Source organism: Penicillium oxalicum, chromosome VII (assembly GCF_001723175.1).
Source record: "Penicillium oxalicum strain HP7-1 chromosome VII, whole genome shotgun sequence".
Taxonomy (NCBI): Eukaryota; Fungi; Ascomycota; class Eurotiomycetes; order Eurotiales; family Aspergillaceae; genus Penicillium; species Penicillium oxalicum.
In genome coordinates this window covers 2,315,205-2,331,828 of record NC_064656.1, presented here as the reverse complement: position 1 = coordinate 2,331,828, position 16,624 = coordinate 2,315,205, and the positions used below count along the sequence as shown (strand labels likewise).

Here is a 16,624-nt window from a genome sequence, read left to right as displayed (position 1 = left end):
TCATCCACCAGACCTCTCCGCCTTGGCATATCTCATCTCGTCCATGATGAAATCCGGGATCCCCCTCCTTCCACGGTCCCACCGTTTCGAAGATTGGCATTGCCTCGGGTGAGTGAATGGCGGGTGTGGCTCAAGATGGATGTCTGATCCCCGGGATGGGTGCACCGATGCGGTACATACATACGTTGCGTTGCGTGATGGACATGTGTACCGTACTATTCATGTGTACAGAATACATATGGTGATGATATTCGTTACAATACGCGTCTCGCAAGTGATTGAGGACCTGGTGAATGGCATACATTATTGGCAAATCGTCCGGGTACAAGTGACTCACAGGCAGCAGCGTATCAGAGTATAGGAGATTCATCATCATGTAGTGTTCACGTACGCAAAGACATCTTGGCAATGATGCGTCTGACCGAGCAATCGCTTCCCACAGAGAGATTTCCCTGAATCGTGTCAACAAGCCGCCAGTCGAGACCGTTGCGCTTCTCCCCTTAGGCTTGATGGGAAGGGTCCATCATCTGGGCGAGAACTCTTCCAATACCGTACTCCATAATCATATACATAACAATTTCCCGTACTCTCAGTATGATCCATGTACAGAGCACACGTACTGTACCGTTGACCCATTCGCTCAACGTCCTCCGGCCCGTACTCCACCAAGACCTGACGTGGAAGATTTTGTGCTGAAACGCGTCAACTGGCCAGTCTACGATGATGCGGTGGAATCTTTGGTGAGACGCCGGGGATGTTCATTGGCTTGACCAAGTTTTGGCCATTGGCTTCCGGGAACTCATCCGCTTTGTGTGTGACTTTTTCTACTTCTTTTCTTTTTTCTCTCTTTTTACGTGCCGTGTTGGGGCCACTCGTATTCTGTGGGGAAATTAATATGCATTATTCTTGTTGGAAGACTTTGAGGCTTGTAATGACCCTGGCAGGGCTGAGGTCATATCGCCACTACGCAATCTCCACCGCGCCCTGTTATGGTAACTGCACAGGTCTCCAGCCTGCGACGGAGGTACCGTGACGACAAAGTCATATATAGCATTGCAATTCCCACGCCCTTGACTGCTTTCTTTTTTTCTCTCCAACTTATCATTCCACATATCATCACTAGACCACGGTTTCTTGGGCACATTTCCACACACACACAACCTCACCTCCAACCTCTCCAAGCTCTCAAACAATTCCTCCATAAATCAAAATGAAGTTCACCACTTTCACTTCCCTCCTCCTCCTCGCCGGTGCCGCCGTGGCTCTTCCTCAGGACAACAACAACAACGACAACAATGCCATCGACAACGCCATCTCTGATGTGAGCGGTGTCGCTTCTACCGCCGGCTCCGCCGTCGCAGGTGCTGTCACCTCCGCCGTTGGCGCTGCTTCTACCGGTGTCGCCGGCGCCGTCAGCGACGCTTCCACTGCCGCCGCCGCTGCTTCCACCGGTGCTGCCGGTATCATCAGCTCTGCTTCCACCGCCGCCACTGGTGCCGCCGGCTCTGCCTCCTCCGCTGCGTCCAGCCTCGCCAGCAAGGCTTCCACCTACGTGAGCCAGATCACCACCACCGACGCCAACGGCCAGACCACCACCATGAGCTCCACCATGACCAGCACTCCCTCCATGACCGCCTCCGGTACTTCCACCACCGGCTCCGGTGCTGCTACCGGTCGCCCTGATGCCATGAACGCCGCCGTTGTCGGTGTTGCTGGTGTGCTCGGCTTCATGGCTGCTCTGTAAATGGCCATCACCCCTTCCTTCCGGAAAATGGAATTGTCTGTGAGAGTCAGACTGGAGGAAATGTGAAGCATAATCACGTGTTGTCCGAATGCATTGTCCCCATCTACTGAAGTTATCCGTGCGAAATAATCGGGGGCTTCTATGTTAATGTCATCTGCCTTTTGTCTGTGCATCATGGCTTGACCTGTGTTGTATCGTGGGTGAAAGTTAATTGATGGTACAGGCTTGGGCTCTACTTTATTGTAAATAGTACGATTGGAAATATGACCTCAATATTTTATCATTGATTCTTCTGTAATTGTGACTTGGGCCGGACGAAGGTGTCTAGTAATCATTTCGTATCTACGTACTATGTAACAATTGGGGACTCGAAAAAGGTCACTCAGATCATGAGAGAAGTGACAAGGCCTTGGGGCAAAACTCTGCATCTGGCTCTTGAGGTACCAGCTCTCGGGCAGTGCCCATCTGTGTGACTCTGGCCGCCGGGCTTGGTTGGGCATTTGATCAGCAGTAGCTTCGAAAAAGGCTTTTTATTTCCGTCCGTCACAACCTTGCACCATCATGCTCTTAGACGCACGACTTTGTACAAAGACACTATGTATAATAAACTATCGACACACACACAAGGATGAAACTCAACAACTTTGCCAAAACTGCGCATCCATCGCCACCAGCCGATTGAAAAGCTGATTCCTCGACCTCATCCCGGTAAGATGGAACGATTGACCTTCTTCCTTACCGACAATGACCAGACCGTCCGCAGCCTCTTTACTCCCAGCCGTCAATTCCACAATCAATTTCCCCTTCCAGCCGAGACCCTCGGTCTTTTTCAATTCCTGGATTTCGGTCACGGGGATTTGGAAGAGCACCGAGCCCTTCTTGCGGCTTTCGATGCGGAGGTCATCCAGTCCGGCGGATTGATATGTGGTAAAGTACAACAGCGGTGGTTCCTTGGTCGAGTCAATCACCGCCGCACCGCGCTTCTTCATAAATTTGGCATCGAATTTAAGAGGACCGAACGGCTTGGAAGAAAATGGCTTGCTTTGCAGCATGGTGATTAAATTCTTCGTATGTGCCGAGCCAGCGATGGCCAGAGCCCGGTCAAAGGCAATGTGTCCTTTGATGGCTGTGGCAATGGTGCGTCGAACAAATTTCAGGATCCGCGAAAAGAGTTTCTTTTTGGGTTTGTTGGGCGCAGAGAGACCGTCAGGGCCGATGGTCTGTAGAGACTCGGTGGATTCGAGGCCGCTTCCATCCGTGAGAAGCTTGGCCAGCGACTTCTTCCGACGTGGAATAGGCCACTCTGGATCATCGGTGCCGGAGTTTGGTGGTGGTGGTAGGGGCGAAGAATTGATTTCTCCGATGCGGAGTAAAGTCAGAGTAAGCTGAGCGTTGGTCGGAGTGCCTTCTAGCAACGTTCTACATAGACGGGGCACGGTCAGCCAGGACGCAATCTGTCTGATCAATGGGGTCTTACTTTTGAATATCCAAGCGCTCTTTCCAATCAGGAACTGTCTTGTTCAAAAACGCCATGCCCCAGGCAAAGAGTGGATCGCCGAAGAAAGCGACGCCCAAGCTGAACCCGATAGACTTGATGATCAGGCGATTGGATATAAAAGGAAAGACAACAAAAATGAAGCCTAGTATACCCAGGAGGCGCAAGCGAGGTATAACGAGATTGAAAGGTGGAGTAGGAGACATCAGGCTGATATTTCTGTTAGCACAATCTCAATCGAATTACCCAAGCTTCGCAGAGTGACAACTGACTTTGCAAATTGTTCATATATATCAGTGACATCGCTAATCACACGCATGCAAATATCCGTCCCTCGCGATACTTTGACCTTGATCGGCTTCTTCGTCTTGTCTTCCGCAGCACCTTCCAGCCCAGCGTCTGCTGGATTCGTCGACGGGTCTGTAGCACTGTGCGAGGGAGATGAAGGCGGTACTTCTTCTGCATCATCATGTACTGTCTGACCATACTTGCCCGCTGCCGTCTCAAGTGCGATATTTGCCACGCTTTCAATCATGTTTTTGGCTTCTTGCTCGGCCGCTTCGCCTTTGTGTATCTCGGGGGCACCGGTAATGCTGTCATGAGATGCAGACTGTCCGGCTTGTCCATTGGTTCGTTTCGGATCTGTCGATATCGGACGGCTGGGGAACAGGAGCGGGCGAAGGGGAGGAAACATGATCAAAGCCATCAGCAATCCGACCGAGGTGGGCACTAATACGTTGAAATGCCAAGAAAGAAGGTACACCTAGAGCTGTCAGTTCCGACAGGCATCGGAAACACCTCCTCAAAAGGAGAGCTTACCATTGCAAAGACAGTTGTCCGTCCCGGCTCGCGCCATGATCGCAAGCGTGTTACTTGTCGGCAGAACTCTGCGACACCCACCACCACAGACGTGTAGAATCGCTCAATGGTCATGCGCATTTTCTCCGGGGGGAATTGCTCATCTTCCACGCGATTCAAGTCCAGGTCGCGACTGGCCGCATCATTGATAGCTTTCACATGGTAGATTTGCTAAAAACAATCACATGTCAATTCCGCTGCTGGCCACGGAGAGCGGCCCTTGCGTAAGCTTACTTTGTTGAATCGCCGGATCAACAGCCAAAGATCTTCATTGGAGAGGCCTTCAGCCAGTGTCTCGTCGACCGTGCGAGAAGCCGGCTTCCATTGCACACTGGGTTTGGCTCGTGAGCTTCCAGAATCGGTCGAGCTCCGAGTGTTGCTGAACGGTGCAAGACGGAGATCGTGACTCTCGTTGTCCAGTTCTCCCGTATCACCTTCGTGGCTCATAGTGGGCACGTGAACCTTGGATCTGAGGCCAGATCCGTGTCAGGTCTTCGAGCCTTGGGAGAGAGAGCCTCCTGAATTTCGGATCGGCTAATGTCGTTGCTGACTTTCCCCCAGTCTACTTTTGGCTACCGAGTCTGGACTGCAACTCCCGCAGTCCTCAACGAGGGGAAATTGTGGGGAACTGACGTCACGCCAAGCCCACCATTGGTCCCTTTGTCCCGAGCCGCAATACCAGCGCGGTGGTTTCTTGTGATTGGGAAGTTATCCGAACTGCAAGGTTCACGAAGAGTCTCTAGACAACATCAGCACAACTACAAAGTATATAGATCTCAGTAAGTACTCACCATCTCCACAGTATAGCCAGAACTTTGCTCTATCTACCGTCCACCAAACCCTTCGGGATTCGGCGACTGCGTAAGGACGGCCCTCTTCAACAACAACACAAGCTGCGTCAGGTGACATGGATCTAGATAGGGTACCCTGGAAGTTCCCTCTAGATATATCTCATTCTTTCCAGCGCCTATTAACCAGCCTTTGCGTCGAGATGGATCATCCAAGCAAATGGATGCTTTTGATTTTTCTTTCTAGACGGTGCATTCCTGACCTGGAGACTCACTTAGAGAAATAAATAAATGATGGCAAGAAGTGCCACTTATCCATCTCAAACATACTGAGAGTTACTATCTATTATCTCAGGAATTGCTATACCTTCAGGCAGGGGGGTTAGGTATCGACCAAATAAAACCTAGTCGCTATCAGGGATCAAGATCCGACAAAATCTAGAGAGAAAAACTAGACCATCGCGCAGCACATGAGAGTTCCATGAGCGTGTGGGCAAATATAGCCGGTAAGGATGTGAAGAAGGGGTGACCAGGCGGAGCTATTGCCTATGTCTTGGAGACCTAACCTGCTCCAAGTGATTGACCGAGTAGATGAAAATTGTATTCAAAGGGCTGTGCTGAAATCCTCAGCAAATGCCCACTTGCCGAAGTGCTTTGCCGGCTATCAAGACTTCTACGAGCTCAATGCTAAGTACAGGACTGAATGGAATAAAAATTCAACCCCTTAAGTAGTCTCCAGTTGTAGTTTGCTCGTCATGACGCCGTGACAGAATCAATCAGATATAGAGACAGGATCTGCAATCTCCGCAAAGCACCAATAGACCAAGGTGGAAACTTTTTCCCGACAAAATGGAGGGCTGGAGGGCCTGGAAAAGGTCTGAAATTCGGTCTCCCCGTGAGCAGTAGTGTGCCTATAGAGTTTGTAGTCGTAGCTTCTCAGTTAATTAATATTACCTGATAAAGTTTTTAAAATCTCGCATTCTCGCGCTGAGAGGGAACCCGCCATCCCGCATCTCGATAATCGGCCCGCGATACGATAAGGTTTTCGCCCGCATGCTGTGTCACCATCGCTACCGGACCTGCAGTACCGCCACATCAGATACTACTGTATAAATGATAATATGTGAACTATGTGAAGATAATCGATGATCATTGCACTTGAACACCTTATCCAAGAAATTTCTTTTACTGCTCGAATCCCTGTGCAACCCTGAAGGAAAAATTGGCCACCCCTATTCACCCCTATTGCGCGACCTCCCCCTTCCGTCCATTTCTCGTCTCGATAAGAAAAAAAAAAGAGTGGGTACTCGCCGCATTCAAAATCACACGTCAACGACTAAACTTTAATCATCCCAGCCTTTGTTCTGTTTTTCTACTGTTTTATCCAGGTGCCGTGGCACCAACTCTGAATTCAAGCAAAAAAATGGCGATCTATGGCGGGTCCATCTGACACATGTCAAATCGCGTCGCTTCCGCTCATGATTTGACCATTCTTTGCTGGATCAGTGCGGGTATATCCAATCGTAGTGAAGGATACAATATGATTCGTGGATGGAAATTTCCTCGAGTAGACGTGTCGTGACGTGCATGTAAAATTGCATGTCCTTATGGCGTGAAAAAAATACTTGGGTATTTTTTTTCTCTTCGGAAATAAATCCCTGCAAGAGAGAATCGCATACTGAATCCCCCGTAATAGCGGAGTTGGATTGTATCCGTGGAATTTTAGGTACTTGTGACGCTCTGGCCAAGAGCTAGTACCGCAAAAGTGTTACGGGACAAATACGACGACCATCTGAGCAAATCCCATATTAGAGATGGAGTTGATCTCGGTTACTGCAATAGATTGAGTTCCCCGCGCTTGTTAGAGGCTAAGAACCCTCGGGGTGAATCGAGTGCCCAAAGTGCAAATGTGGAAAGAAAAATGGACGTAATTGCTATTGAATTTTTATCACTCCAGTCAGAGAGTGTGAGAAAAATGACTGCGAGATCACAGACCCACTGTGTACATGATTGCGCTCCAACAAAATAAGGGAAGAAGCGAAACAAGCCATTTCTGGCAAATTTAATCACGACTCTCCTGAGGTGTACTATGCAAGAATGATACCACCGGCTAATTTGTGAATGGGGAGATTTGTCGTTGTGTCTCATGCTTGACAGTTCTGGAAATCAACAGGTGAGACACTGCGATTCCCTGGGCGGGCCCACGGCATTCCAACTCTCAAATGCGAGGGCACCGCAGACCAGGCGGATAATTCACGTGCCTTTAGACGTGATTATCTGATGGAGGAGCAGCAGCCGCCCCGGGAGCCTGGATGTTTGTCTCACCATTCTGACCTTGACCTCCAGGGCCGTAGAACTCATGCCCGTTGTGGATCGGATCACTCATGGACCTGTTCGGGTTCCAATTGGTGAGATCTGCGTGGGCCATTTTCTCCCACTCATTGAAGTCCTGGCCAGGGTTGATGTTCTCAAAGCGGACCATCTTGAGCAAAGCGAAGAACCCTGAAGCGAGCAGGGAGCCCAATAACGGTCCAACCCAATAAATCCAGTGGTATCCAGGGAAGCTACGATTGATCACGTCGGGTCCGAGGGACCGGGCAGGGTTCAGAGAGCCACCGGTGTAGTAGATACCTAACAGAAGCCAAGTTGGATTAGAAGGCAGTGGCAAAGAGGAATCCAGCGGGGTCTACCTACCAACCATTTCGCAGACAAAGAAGGTCAGACCAATGCCAATAGGGGCCAGGTATGTCGACTTGTGCTTGACAACTGCCAGCATCGCAATGACAAACACAAGCTGTGCGGTCAAGAACATTTCAATGAACAAGCCTTGCGAGATAGAGGCACCACCACCCAGACGTGTCGCGACGGTAAGAGGGCCAGGAAAGAGAGCACTGACAACCCCAGCAGCGGCGATACCACCGAGCAGCTGCGCAGGGATGACCATCAATCCTCGTGTTATCGGTAGACCACCCACGAGGCAAAGAGCGAGGGTCACCTAACGACCAGTCAGCATACGATATTCCACACCCACAGCTCAAGTCACGTCACATACTGCAGGGTTAAACAGGCCACCGGTCACACGGAAGAAAGCCCACACGTTCACTGTCAAGGCAAACCCGAACGAGAGCGAGGCAAAGAGCAAGTTGGAGGTGTTTGGATCTGATCCCGGAGCAGGCGCGGGAGTGTTGGAGATCTGGGTACCCGCAAAGGAAAAGAAAAGAAATAGAAATGTTCCGATAAACTCTCCAAGCATGCAAAGAAGATTGAACCGGTTTCGGTCAGGGATCGCCAGCATGGGCAGCTGTGTGCGCCGGCTACCCCCATGACTCCCATGACTGGGTGCTCCTATGGTAGATGCATCAGAGGCATATCGCTTGTAGAAATTAACCATATTGGAGATGAAGTGGTCGAAGTTTGTAGCTCAATGGCCCGCGTCAAGATCGCGTAACAGTATCTATATGAACGATCTTCTCGGAATGATCTTGCGCGACTTCCTGGATCCCAAAGTCAGCCTGAAATGAGCCCTTTATAGTCACAACTCCGGTCCTTCCCCAGAGCCACCTCGGGAGGCATCTTACAGAGATAGACGTCACTACTCATTCGCCTCCAGTCTTGGATCGTTCAGAAAGGGCGATTCCAAGACATAGATTGCACGAGATGTGGAGCTAATCGAGGATCTCCATCTGGATGAAGATCGGAGATCATGCTGCTTCGAGCTGACGAGTGAAATGGTAGGCAGCTCACTACTAGGACACGCCGATATTAATTTCCAAGTGAGTTGTAAGCATAAGAAAGCAAAAAAAGAATAGTAGTGAGGTCAACACCAAGAGAGGTGCCATGTCCTCGGGAACTATCTTCGAGGCGGAGATTGGTGGGCCAGCTCGATTATGTAGAACCAACGGTGAGTCTGGACCCTAACCACGAATCGTTTCGTGGTACTCCCGATCATTGACCACATTGGGGACAATTCGCCGAACGACGACAAGTGAAACATCTTGGATGTCTTTCGCATCGATTGGTGGAATTCATAAAGTTCTCCTCTCTCGTCAAACTTACAGCTTCGAGTCGACATGTCATTGAGGACAACTTGAATCCACATGAAATGTAACAATTATAGCACTTTCGAGTTCGTGAGCTGAGAGATACAGCAATACGCCGCGAATACAAACACCATTCAGCAGAATCATTTTTGGGCTCAAAGGAATTTAGCTAATCTTAGAGCCATGCGTCAGCCTCGGTAGTACAGACTGGAATCGGATCTTCTGGGCAGGCTTGAGAACTCGATCGACCATGTAGCGAGGTGCCCACGCAATTCATATTCCCTATCGATGACAGACCTACGCAAACCTTCTCATGATATGCTCTCTTGAACGTCCTGTTCGATTTGCACATCACTTGACACGGATGTTTTGGGTGAAGCTGCTGAGTAGGCGCTTCTCAATCAACACCTCGGCTGACCAGGATCAACCGGAGCAATACCCCGAAACATCACTAGCTGAGCGATTGACTCAGAATATGGGCGTTTCCTTTGGGTTTGTACGGATCGCATTTCCTCTGCGCGACTTCTTGAGCCCTAGGCGTCCTGCTTGGGTTTTGAACAATATCCATCTCGTTCTAGGCAGTGCTCCCGCCCGAGAAAAAGAAACACCCTCATAGACAAGCCTGATCTAAGCCAAATCTATTCTTCCTCATCTGTCATCGCGATCTCCGCCAAAAATGGCGACGGCCAGTTAGGGATGACTGGCACTGCAAAGACAGTCAAAAGTTTGCAGTGAGCCAGTGAAGGCTCGGCAACCTGCACCCGGCCATGACGGGTCCACGTCAGAACTGACAAGCACGGAAACTAATCTCCTTCGGGAATGGGTTGCTCTGGAGGGTTTCTGTCGATGACACATTGATGGCCTGAAGACCAAGGCTGCCATCAGAGATGATGTCGAGTGAGGGCCACTAAGCCACACTACTTCAAGCCCGAATTGTGGATTTGGGCTTTTCACATGCTGATGGACGATGAGAAATGCAAATGTGCATCAAATGGTTATTGGTTTCGTGGATTCTCCTTCCTTGAAGATGGTTAGTTCCTGTCTAGAGCTCCAATGTCCAGTGTTTGCCGACTGCAAATTTTGGCGGTTCACAAACACCGAGCAGACGGCAGCTGCACAAACTCAAATGTGCCCCATCAATCGGAGGTGGCCCTGAGGCGAATCTGATGAGGGTGACATCGTACCTATGGGAATATCTAGGTCAGGAACATCGTGACAAACCATTGGAGTAGATTTCACGGTCTGAAGTGATCTTTTGCATGCCCTTTGAACATGATTCTGTGATGCAGACCATTCTTCTTGGTGTGATTCATGGCTTCCGAGAAGCCGCAATACCCGTCGGTCATCAGATCATGTGACGAGTGACCCGGCGCCGAGAAATCTCCCGTCCGGATGAGCAAGCCATCGAACCATAAACCACCGTCGAAACCGTCAAACTGCAACACGCTTCTCGGTTTCAACCCTCCGCGGAGATGTTGAGTCGCCTCGGAACAAACCGTGCCTGACCATACCGACAATGACCGCTTTTCGCGGCCCCTGTACCTGAACCCTAATGCTCGCTTCCACAAGTTTCTGGATGATTGTCGGACACGAGGATGGGGCGATCGCGGTCTAAACTCTGCTTGTTGGAACGAAAAAGAGGATATGGCTCCACGAGAGCCCGCCAGTAACCTCGTGCACAACGTAAATAAATAGACGAGTGTTGCCCACCTGTCGGAGAGAGAGCACTTTTTCTTCAATCTATACTTAACCGTCTCCTGCAAATAAGCAAGTCAACGCCACAGCTTCTTTCCTTCTTTGCGAAGTCAACCCACACTGAGCGACAATTTCTACGTGATCTTCAATCATCATGGGTTCTGTCGCCACTTTAAATCCCGAGCAAATCGAGGTCATCAAGGCCACCGTGCCTGTGTTGGTCGCACACGGTAACACTATTACGAAAGTGTTCTACGAGAACATGCTCCAGGCCCACCCGGAGCTGAACAATGTCTTCAACATACCTAACCAGCGAAATGGACACCAGCCCCGTTCCTTGGCTGGTGCGCTCTTTGCTTACGCAGCAAATATCGACAAATTGAGCGCCCTAGGTCCCGCCGTGGAACTCATCTGCAACAAGCACGCTTCACTCTGCATCCAGCCGGAACAATATCAGATTGTCGGCAAGTTTCTTCTAGAGGCAATGGGCGAGGTGCTCGGCGATGCCTTCTCTCCTGAAATCAAGGATGCATGGGCAGTTGCCTACTGGCAGCTCGCCGACATCATGATCGGCCGCGAGAGGCAAATTTACGACCAGAGCAATGGCTGGACGACCTGGCGCGAGTTCAAGATTGTCGACAAAGTTCAAGAGTCGGAAGAGATCACCTCATTCTACCTTGCACCCGTCGACGGCAAGCCTTTGCCGTCCTTTCAGCCTGGACAATATCTGTCACTGCGAATCAACGTCCCGGAACTGCATTGCTTACAGCCTCGTCAGTACTCGCTCAGCGACAAGCCCAACCAAGAATACTACCGCATCAGCGTCAAAAAGGAGAAGGGGCTCCCCGCGACTGGAACCGCAGCGGCCTCCCACCCGGGCTACGTGTCGAATCTTTTGCACGACCGATACAACAAGGGAGACATCGTTGAGGTTTCTCATCCCTGTGGAGATTTCTTCTTGTCCGCCACAGCCGCAGAGCCGTCTGCCCCGATAGTCCTCATCTCTGCCGGCGTTGGCCTGACCCCCATGACCTCCATCCTAAACACGTTGATGTCCAAGCCCGCCTCCGCGGAACGAAAATTGCATTTCATCCATGGCGCTCGCTCTTCTGCCGTTCGTGCGTTCCGAGACCAGCTCACTGCGCTGAAGCAGAAACATCCCGAATTCCAGGTCACCCTTTTCACCAGCCACCCGGACGAGACCGAAAAGGAAGGTGTGGATTATGACTACAGGGGCCGGGTCGACTTGAATAAACTGGATGCGGAGAAGGCTTTGTTCACGGATATTCCTTCTACGGAGTATTACGTGTGCGGCCCAGACTCCTTCATGACTGGCGTGCAGGCCGCATTGATAGAGAAGGGAGTCAGTTCAGATCGCATCAAGATGGAGCTCTTCGGCACGGGTGGTGTGGCTTGAGCAATGTCGGTTGTTGATTCCGCAAGCGGTTTTAGCACTGATGGGTGGCTTTTTTGTTTGGTGAAATAACAAGTTCATGTTTCTGGCGTTTGGGTGATACAATCTCCTCTACTTATTCTGGCATTTTCATTCCGGCACTGTCAAATGTCGTTACTCGATACATCACAACGAAGACTAATAGATCTGACTGGTCATTTTTTTTAATGACCATGGTTGTTTTTCAGACAGTGTGGTGCTTACCATGTCAGATGTCACCAGCGTGCTGCCTAAAGCCAAAATTTAGAGGATGATGTCCACGACGCCCTGGCACATGGTTCTGTTATTCGAAAACATGACTTTCAGGTATAAACTCGTAGAACAACTCCGCCGTAGGTATACTCAAACAGATATCAATATCAACTGCGGAGATTCATAACGTCCTCGTAGATAATAATGAATTACTGACTCGTGGTTGAAACCGTCATACAGAAAAAAACCATATACCAGAATAATAACTAATCACTTCACAATCTCAAAAAGACGGAGGGGGGGGGGGGGGGGGGGGGGGGGAAGAGGGATTCCTATCACTACGTGTAGGGACGGATGATCACAACACAATAGATAAGCTATTTATATACACGGTGTAAAGCACAGCTCCCACCTTCAGATGGACACAACCCCCATCAAATTATGCATCATTCAACCCCTTTTCAGCTCGAAACCGCATTTAGCAGTCCTTGCACTCCTTGACGGTAAGGCTCAGACCCTTGTAGGTCGAGCTGTGACGACCATACCAGTAAACCTTGAGAGGCTTGTCACCGCTGGCGTATCCGTCGACGGCAAAGTAAGCCTCGCCGTTGTGGGTGAGCAGGCCGTCGTCGTTGACGCCGAATCCAGTCTCACTGGCTCCCTCGGGGTAGGCAGCGGAGTGGGGCAGGGTCAGACCAACGGGGAGGACGTCGTTCTCGACAACCCAGAGGTTCTGGAAGCCGGTTGGGGTGGAGTTCTTGGAAGTGAAGGACAACATGGTGTTCTCGGCGTTGCCGCGGACTGGGGAGAGAGAGAGGTCATGTTAGTTGGGTGGGTATTTTGAGGGGGGGAGTGAAAGGGAAAAGGGGAAAACTTACGGACGAGAACTTCGTTGGCGTTGGCGTCGCTGCCGACGAAGAGGTTCTCTGTAGACGGGATTTTGGATTAGTATTTTTTATTTTTCCTTTTCATCATTAAATGGAGGACGTACGGCCATCAGTGACGACGGTTTCACCGCCATCGGCGACAAGAGTGAAAGCCTCGGGGAGGCTGGCAGCGAGAGCGGCGCTGGCGAAACCAGCAACGGCAGCGAGAGAGAACTTCATTTTGAGATTTGTAGAAAAAGAAGTAAAATTGTTGGGAGAAAGAGGATGGAGATAATTTGAGATGTTTGTTTGATTGTGAGAATGTGATGATATAGAAAAAACAAAAGATGAACCAGATGGTGCCCCAAGCCTCGGCTTTATAGCTGTGAGGTGTGCAGCGATCCTACGCAGTACACCCTTCACATTTGTCCATTTGTTGGGTCGGCGCTGCGCCACCCGGCAACTAAGACATGCTTAACCTGTAGTCGGGTGTGAGCAATGACGATCGCGTGGGTTTTTCGAAAAGTTGAATCATTTCATCTCGAGAGTTACGTTTATGGGGTAAGAATGGGCGGTTCCGATTGGGGGGGGACCCCTGGGGCACGACTCGGACATGTCTTACTTTTTTTTCCACACTTTCATCAATATGAATTGTTTCTCGTCAGGCTTGCTCCATGATTAGATACCCTGAGGCACAGTAGCGGTGAGAGTACACGACTGGAAAGGAGATCTTGACTATTCTCGAAGTAAATGATTGATTGGGGGAGGGATAAACACTCAAAAAGGCACTATCGTAGATCGACGAGATGAACAGCACATCCTGGTACATTACAAACGATACGTGGAGTACACTAAAATGCCGAGACAAAATGAAGCAAATCGAGCCACCGCTGGCTGCACTCGTTCCCATCCTTTCCGTCTGCATACAGTGAGCCTCTAACACTGGGGCCCCTCCACCATGAGGTAGAACCATGAAGAGACCTATTTCACAAAGCTCTCCCATTGCCCAATCGAAGCCAGGTATTTCACAAGTCTGTTGGATAGAAATCATATTTCATGCTCACCCTCATCCTCTTTCCTGATTCATCCCACAGAAAGAAAGAAAGAAAAAGTTCCCCAACTTCCGTCCTCGGCTCCACTTCGGGTCATTTCAGTCTGTCGATCTTCAACCCTCCCAGACTCTGGGCAAGTTGGGTTGCAACGGGAGAGAAGGGGCGCCACCTTGGTACAGGCAACAGCCACTGTCGATCTCGGCGACTCGGCAAGCGATAGAGGTACCCTCCTGCGCAGTGATTTACTACTTCCCCTCCCGAACAACAACATAGCTTGGTGGGGCTTGAAGATCAACCAAGTTATGGTTTTTGGCAAGTGAATCAGGAGAACGACTATTCTTGTATCAATCCACTCCTTCGGATCCCCTCCGTATGCTGATTAATGTGCTATTCCCTGACGGCAGGGCTGACGGGACCTCCCCCCCCCCCCCCCGGGCATACTAGGATGGAGATATGTACTGTTGATCTTAGTATATCCAACGAAAAGGCTTCCCAGATCATTCAAAAATCAGACCGGCTGTTAGAGCAGGGGAGGGGGAGAGAGATCAACTGGGCTCGGAAAGAAGTGGACTGTCATTTTCGGTACCGCCAAAAGAACCTAGCGAAAATCGACATGATTTCTCTGCACTCATAATCGCTCCGAATCACCCAACGACGGGGGAGAATGGAAAAGCCCGCCCATGCACCGAACTAATTGGACCCTTTTTACCTTCCACCTTCTATTTTTGGTGCATGCTACCTATACGATGCAATAATTATGCACCGCGGGAAGCAAGTACCATAAGTTGTTCATGATGTATGGAACGCGTCCCGACGGGACCCAGGGTCCCCGGCAGAGGAATGACGTCATGGGTTGACCGGCGCCACGGGCAACCTACGATACAAACATTTATTGAAAGGCACAATCCAACGCCCATGAGAATACTCAATGGAACTGTGCTGTAGTGAGTGGGTGCCAACACTGTGGATACACGTGGAGATAGATCCAGAAATTTCTCAGGTTGAGGATGAATTCCCCATCTGGTCGATCAAGGATACTCGTCCGGCTCTCGAGGGGTTCAGCAGCTCACAGCGAAAGGGCCCCTCTTCCTCCACGATCTCGATTTCTGCAGCGTGAATGATCACATCGAGGAATACACGGGCCGTACATACTACGTCGAATCAAATTTAGAGTTTCGTGCCGATGGATTTCCGATGCCACCTCACGCGCCTCGGTTAAATAGAATTGGGAATAGCTCTGTTGGGCTTGCTTTTTTTTTGACCTCTTCCAGTGATGTATGTGGTTCTGGGGGATGCCCGGTGATGGCATGGGGACGGGAAGTGCGCGAGATGTCTCAGGTCGGTTAAGTTAGATGGTTCAATTGCCACTGAGGGAATGGGAGAACCTCAGGAAAGATGAAGTCGTGGGTGTCTTTTGTGATGTGTGCGATATTGATGTAATTCTAGAAAGATCGCAGGAGTGGGAATGGGCTGTAAAAGTAAAAGTACTGTTGTTCGGGTTAGGCAGACGGAATCTTCGAAAGAGTACCGCACACGTGCTTTTCATTAAGAAACGCACATGTGCCCAGCTGGTGACATGTCTGGATCCTCACGGAAACGCCTCGAGGGCGACGCAGGATAAGCAATCATGAGAGGATAAGTCCATTTTCAGTTACCGGAGAGATCATTGGTTCATCATCATTCATTATTGTCATTCCCGATGTTTTGTTTGGGTGATTTCCCGACCGCGCAATAGCGAGGTATATACATGTACCTAGTACGGTAGAAGCTTAACGTTCAGTTCGTCAAGGCCATATCCACATTCCACAAAGCCGTTCAAAAGCTTCCACAGTGCAGCTCTAGTACCCGAATTCAACAGGGGAAATATGAGATCACCTTTTTCTTCGGACAGGTCTTGAGATTTGCCCCATTTCTCGTGATATGGACCTGTGGTGGCTGTCGTTAGGGCAATGTTCGAATGCAAGCTCGAAGCGGACCATGCTCGGATGCTCGGTGTCCTGACTCGAGGCAGCTGGGATATCTTGGGGTCGGTCGGACTCTCAGCTCAATACAATTCGCTCAAAAGGTAACCTTGTCGAAATGGTCGAGATCTGTTCCGTGTTTAGGTAGGTCTGAAAAAAAAAGCTCAATTCAAAATTGGTTCCATTTCCCTTCAGTCTCAAACCATGAGACGGCTATGACACGTAGCTTTATCTCATTGTGATGCCCTTGGTTCTGAGAAATCCGTGTCTCAGCCTGACTGGTAGGATCCACGACTACGTGAATGACACCCGTCGCATTGACCGAACAGCCCTACCTAGTGCAGGCACGCTTGAGGCTCATCAATGAAGTGACTCGCACGGTCAAGCTCGTCCCTCTTTTCAACCATTATACTCGGAGAGGGGAGCTCGGTAGGTAAAGACGTTCGTCTTACACCGCACGGTCAAGACAGTTGCGCCGCT

The 16,624-nt window shown here is 50.2% G+C and overlaps 6 protein-coding genes across 6 annotated transcripts; 3 read left to right on the top strand and 3 right to left on the bottom strand.

Moving 5' to 3' along the window:
* Positions 1–1,210: 1,210 nt before the first annotated feature.
* Positions 1,211–1,744, top strand: POX_g09295 (uncharacterized protein; the record flags this gene model as incomplete). Its single annotated transcript, XM_050118052.1, has 1 exon — positions 1,211–1,744. The coding sequence occupies one exon, from the start codon at positions 1,211–1,213 to the stop codon at positions 1,742–1,744; it is 534 nt and encodes a 177-aa protein (XP_049966196.1).
* Positions 1,745–2,379: 635 nt separating this feature from the next.
* On the bottom strand, positions 2,380–5,006 carry POX_g09294 (uncharacterized protein; the record flags this gene model as incomplete). Its single annotated transcript, XM_050118051.1, has 7 exons — positions 2,380–3,163; positions 3,222–3,449; positions 3,512–4,002; positions 4,059–4,268; positions 4,332–4,566; positions 4,674–4,836; positions 4,889–5,006. 7 exons carry the CDS (start codon positions 5,004–5,006, stop codon positions 2,380–2,382), a joined length of 2,229 nt encoding a protein of 742 aa, XP_049966195.1.
* A 2,142-nt stretch (positions 5,007–7,148) lies between these two features.
* On the bottom strand, positions 7,149–8,276 carry POX_g09293 (Aquaporin-1; the record flags this gene model as incomplete). Its single annotated transcript, XM_050118050.1, has 3 exons — positions 7,149–7,516; positions 7,580–7,880; positions 7,938–8,276. The coding sequence occupies 3 exons, from the start codon at positions 8,274–8,276 to the stop codon at positions 7,149–7,151; spliced, it is 1,008 nt and encodes a 335-aa protein (XP_049966194.1).
* Positions 8,277–9,238: 962 nt separating this feature from the next.
* On the top strand, positions 9,239–9,541 carry POX_g09292 (uncharacterized protein; the record flags this gene model as incomplete). The annotated part of the gene is made up of 1 exon (XM_050118049.1): positions 9,239–9,541. One exon carries the CDS (start codon positions 9,239–9,241, stop codon positions 9,539–9,541), a length of 303 nt encoding a protein of 100 aa, XP_049966193.1.
* A 1,233-nt stretch (positions 9,542–10,774) lies between these two features.
* POX_g09291 (Flavohemoprotein) lies at positions 10,775–12,037 on the top strand (the record flags this gene model as incomplete). Its single annotated transcript, XM_050118048.1, has 1 exon — positions 10,775–12,037. One exon carries the CDS (start codon positions 10,775–10,777, stop codon positions 12,035–12,037), a length of 1,263 nt encoding a protein of 420 aa, XP_049966192.1.
* A 706-nt stretch (positions 12,038–12,743) lies between these two features.
* On the bottom strand, positions 12,744–13,371 carry POX_g09290 (uncharacterized protein; the record flags this gene model as incomplete). Its single annotated transcript, XM_050118047.1, has 3 exons — positions 12,744–13,066; positions 13,144–13,191; positions 13,257–13,371. The coding sequence occupies 3 exons, from the start codon at positions 13,369–13,371 to the stop codon at positions 12,744–12,746; spliced, it is 486 nt and encodes a 161-aa protein (XP_049966191.1).
* Between the last annotated feature and the right edge of the window lie 3,253 nt (positions 13,372–16,624).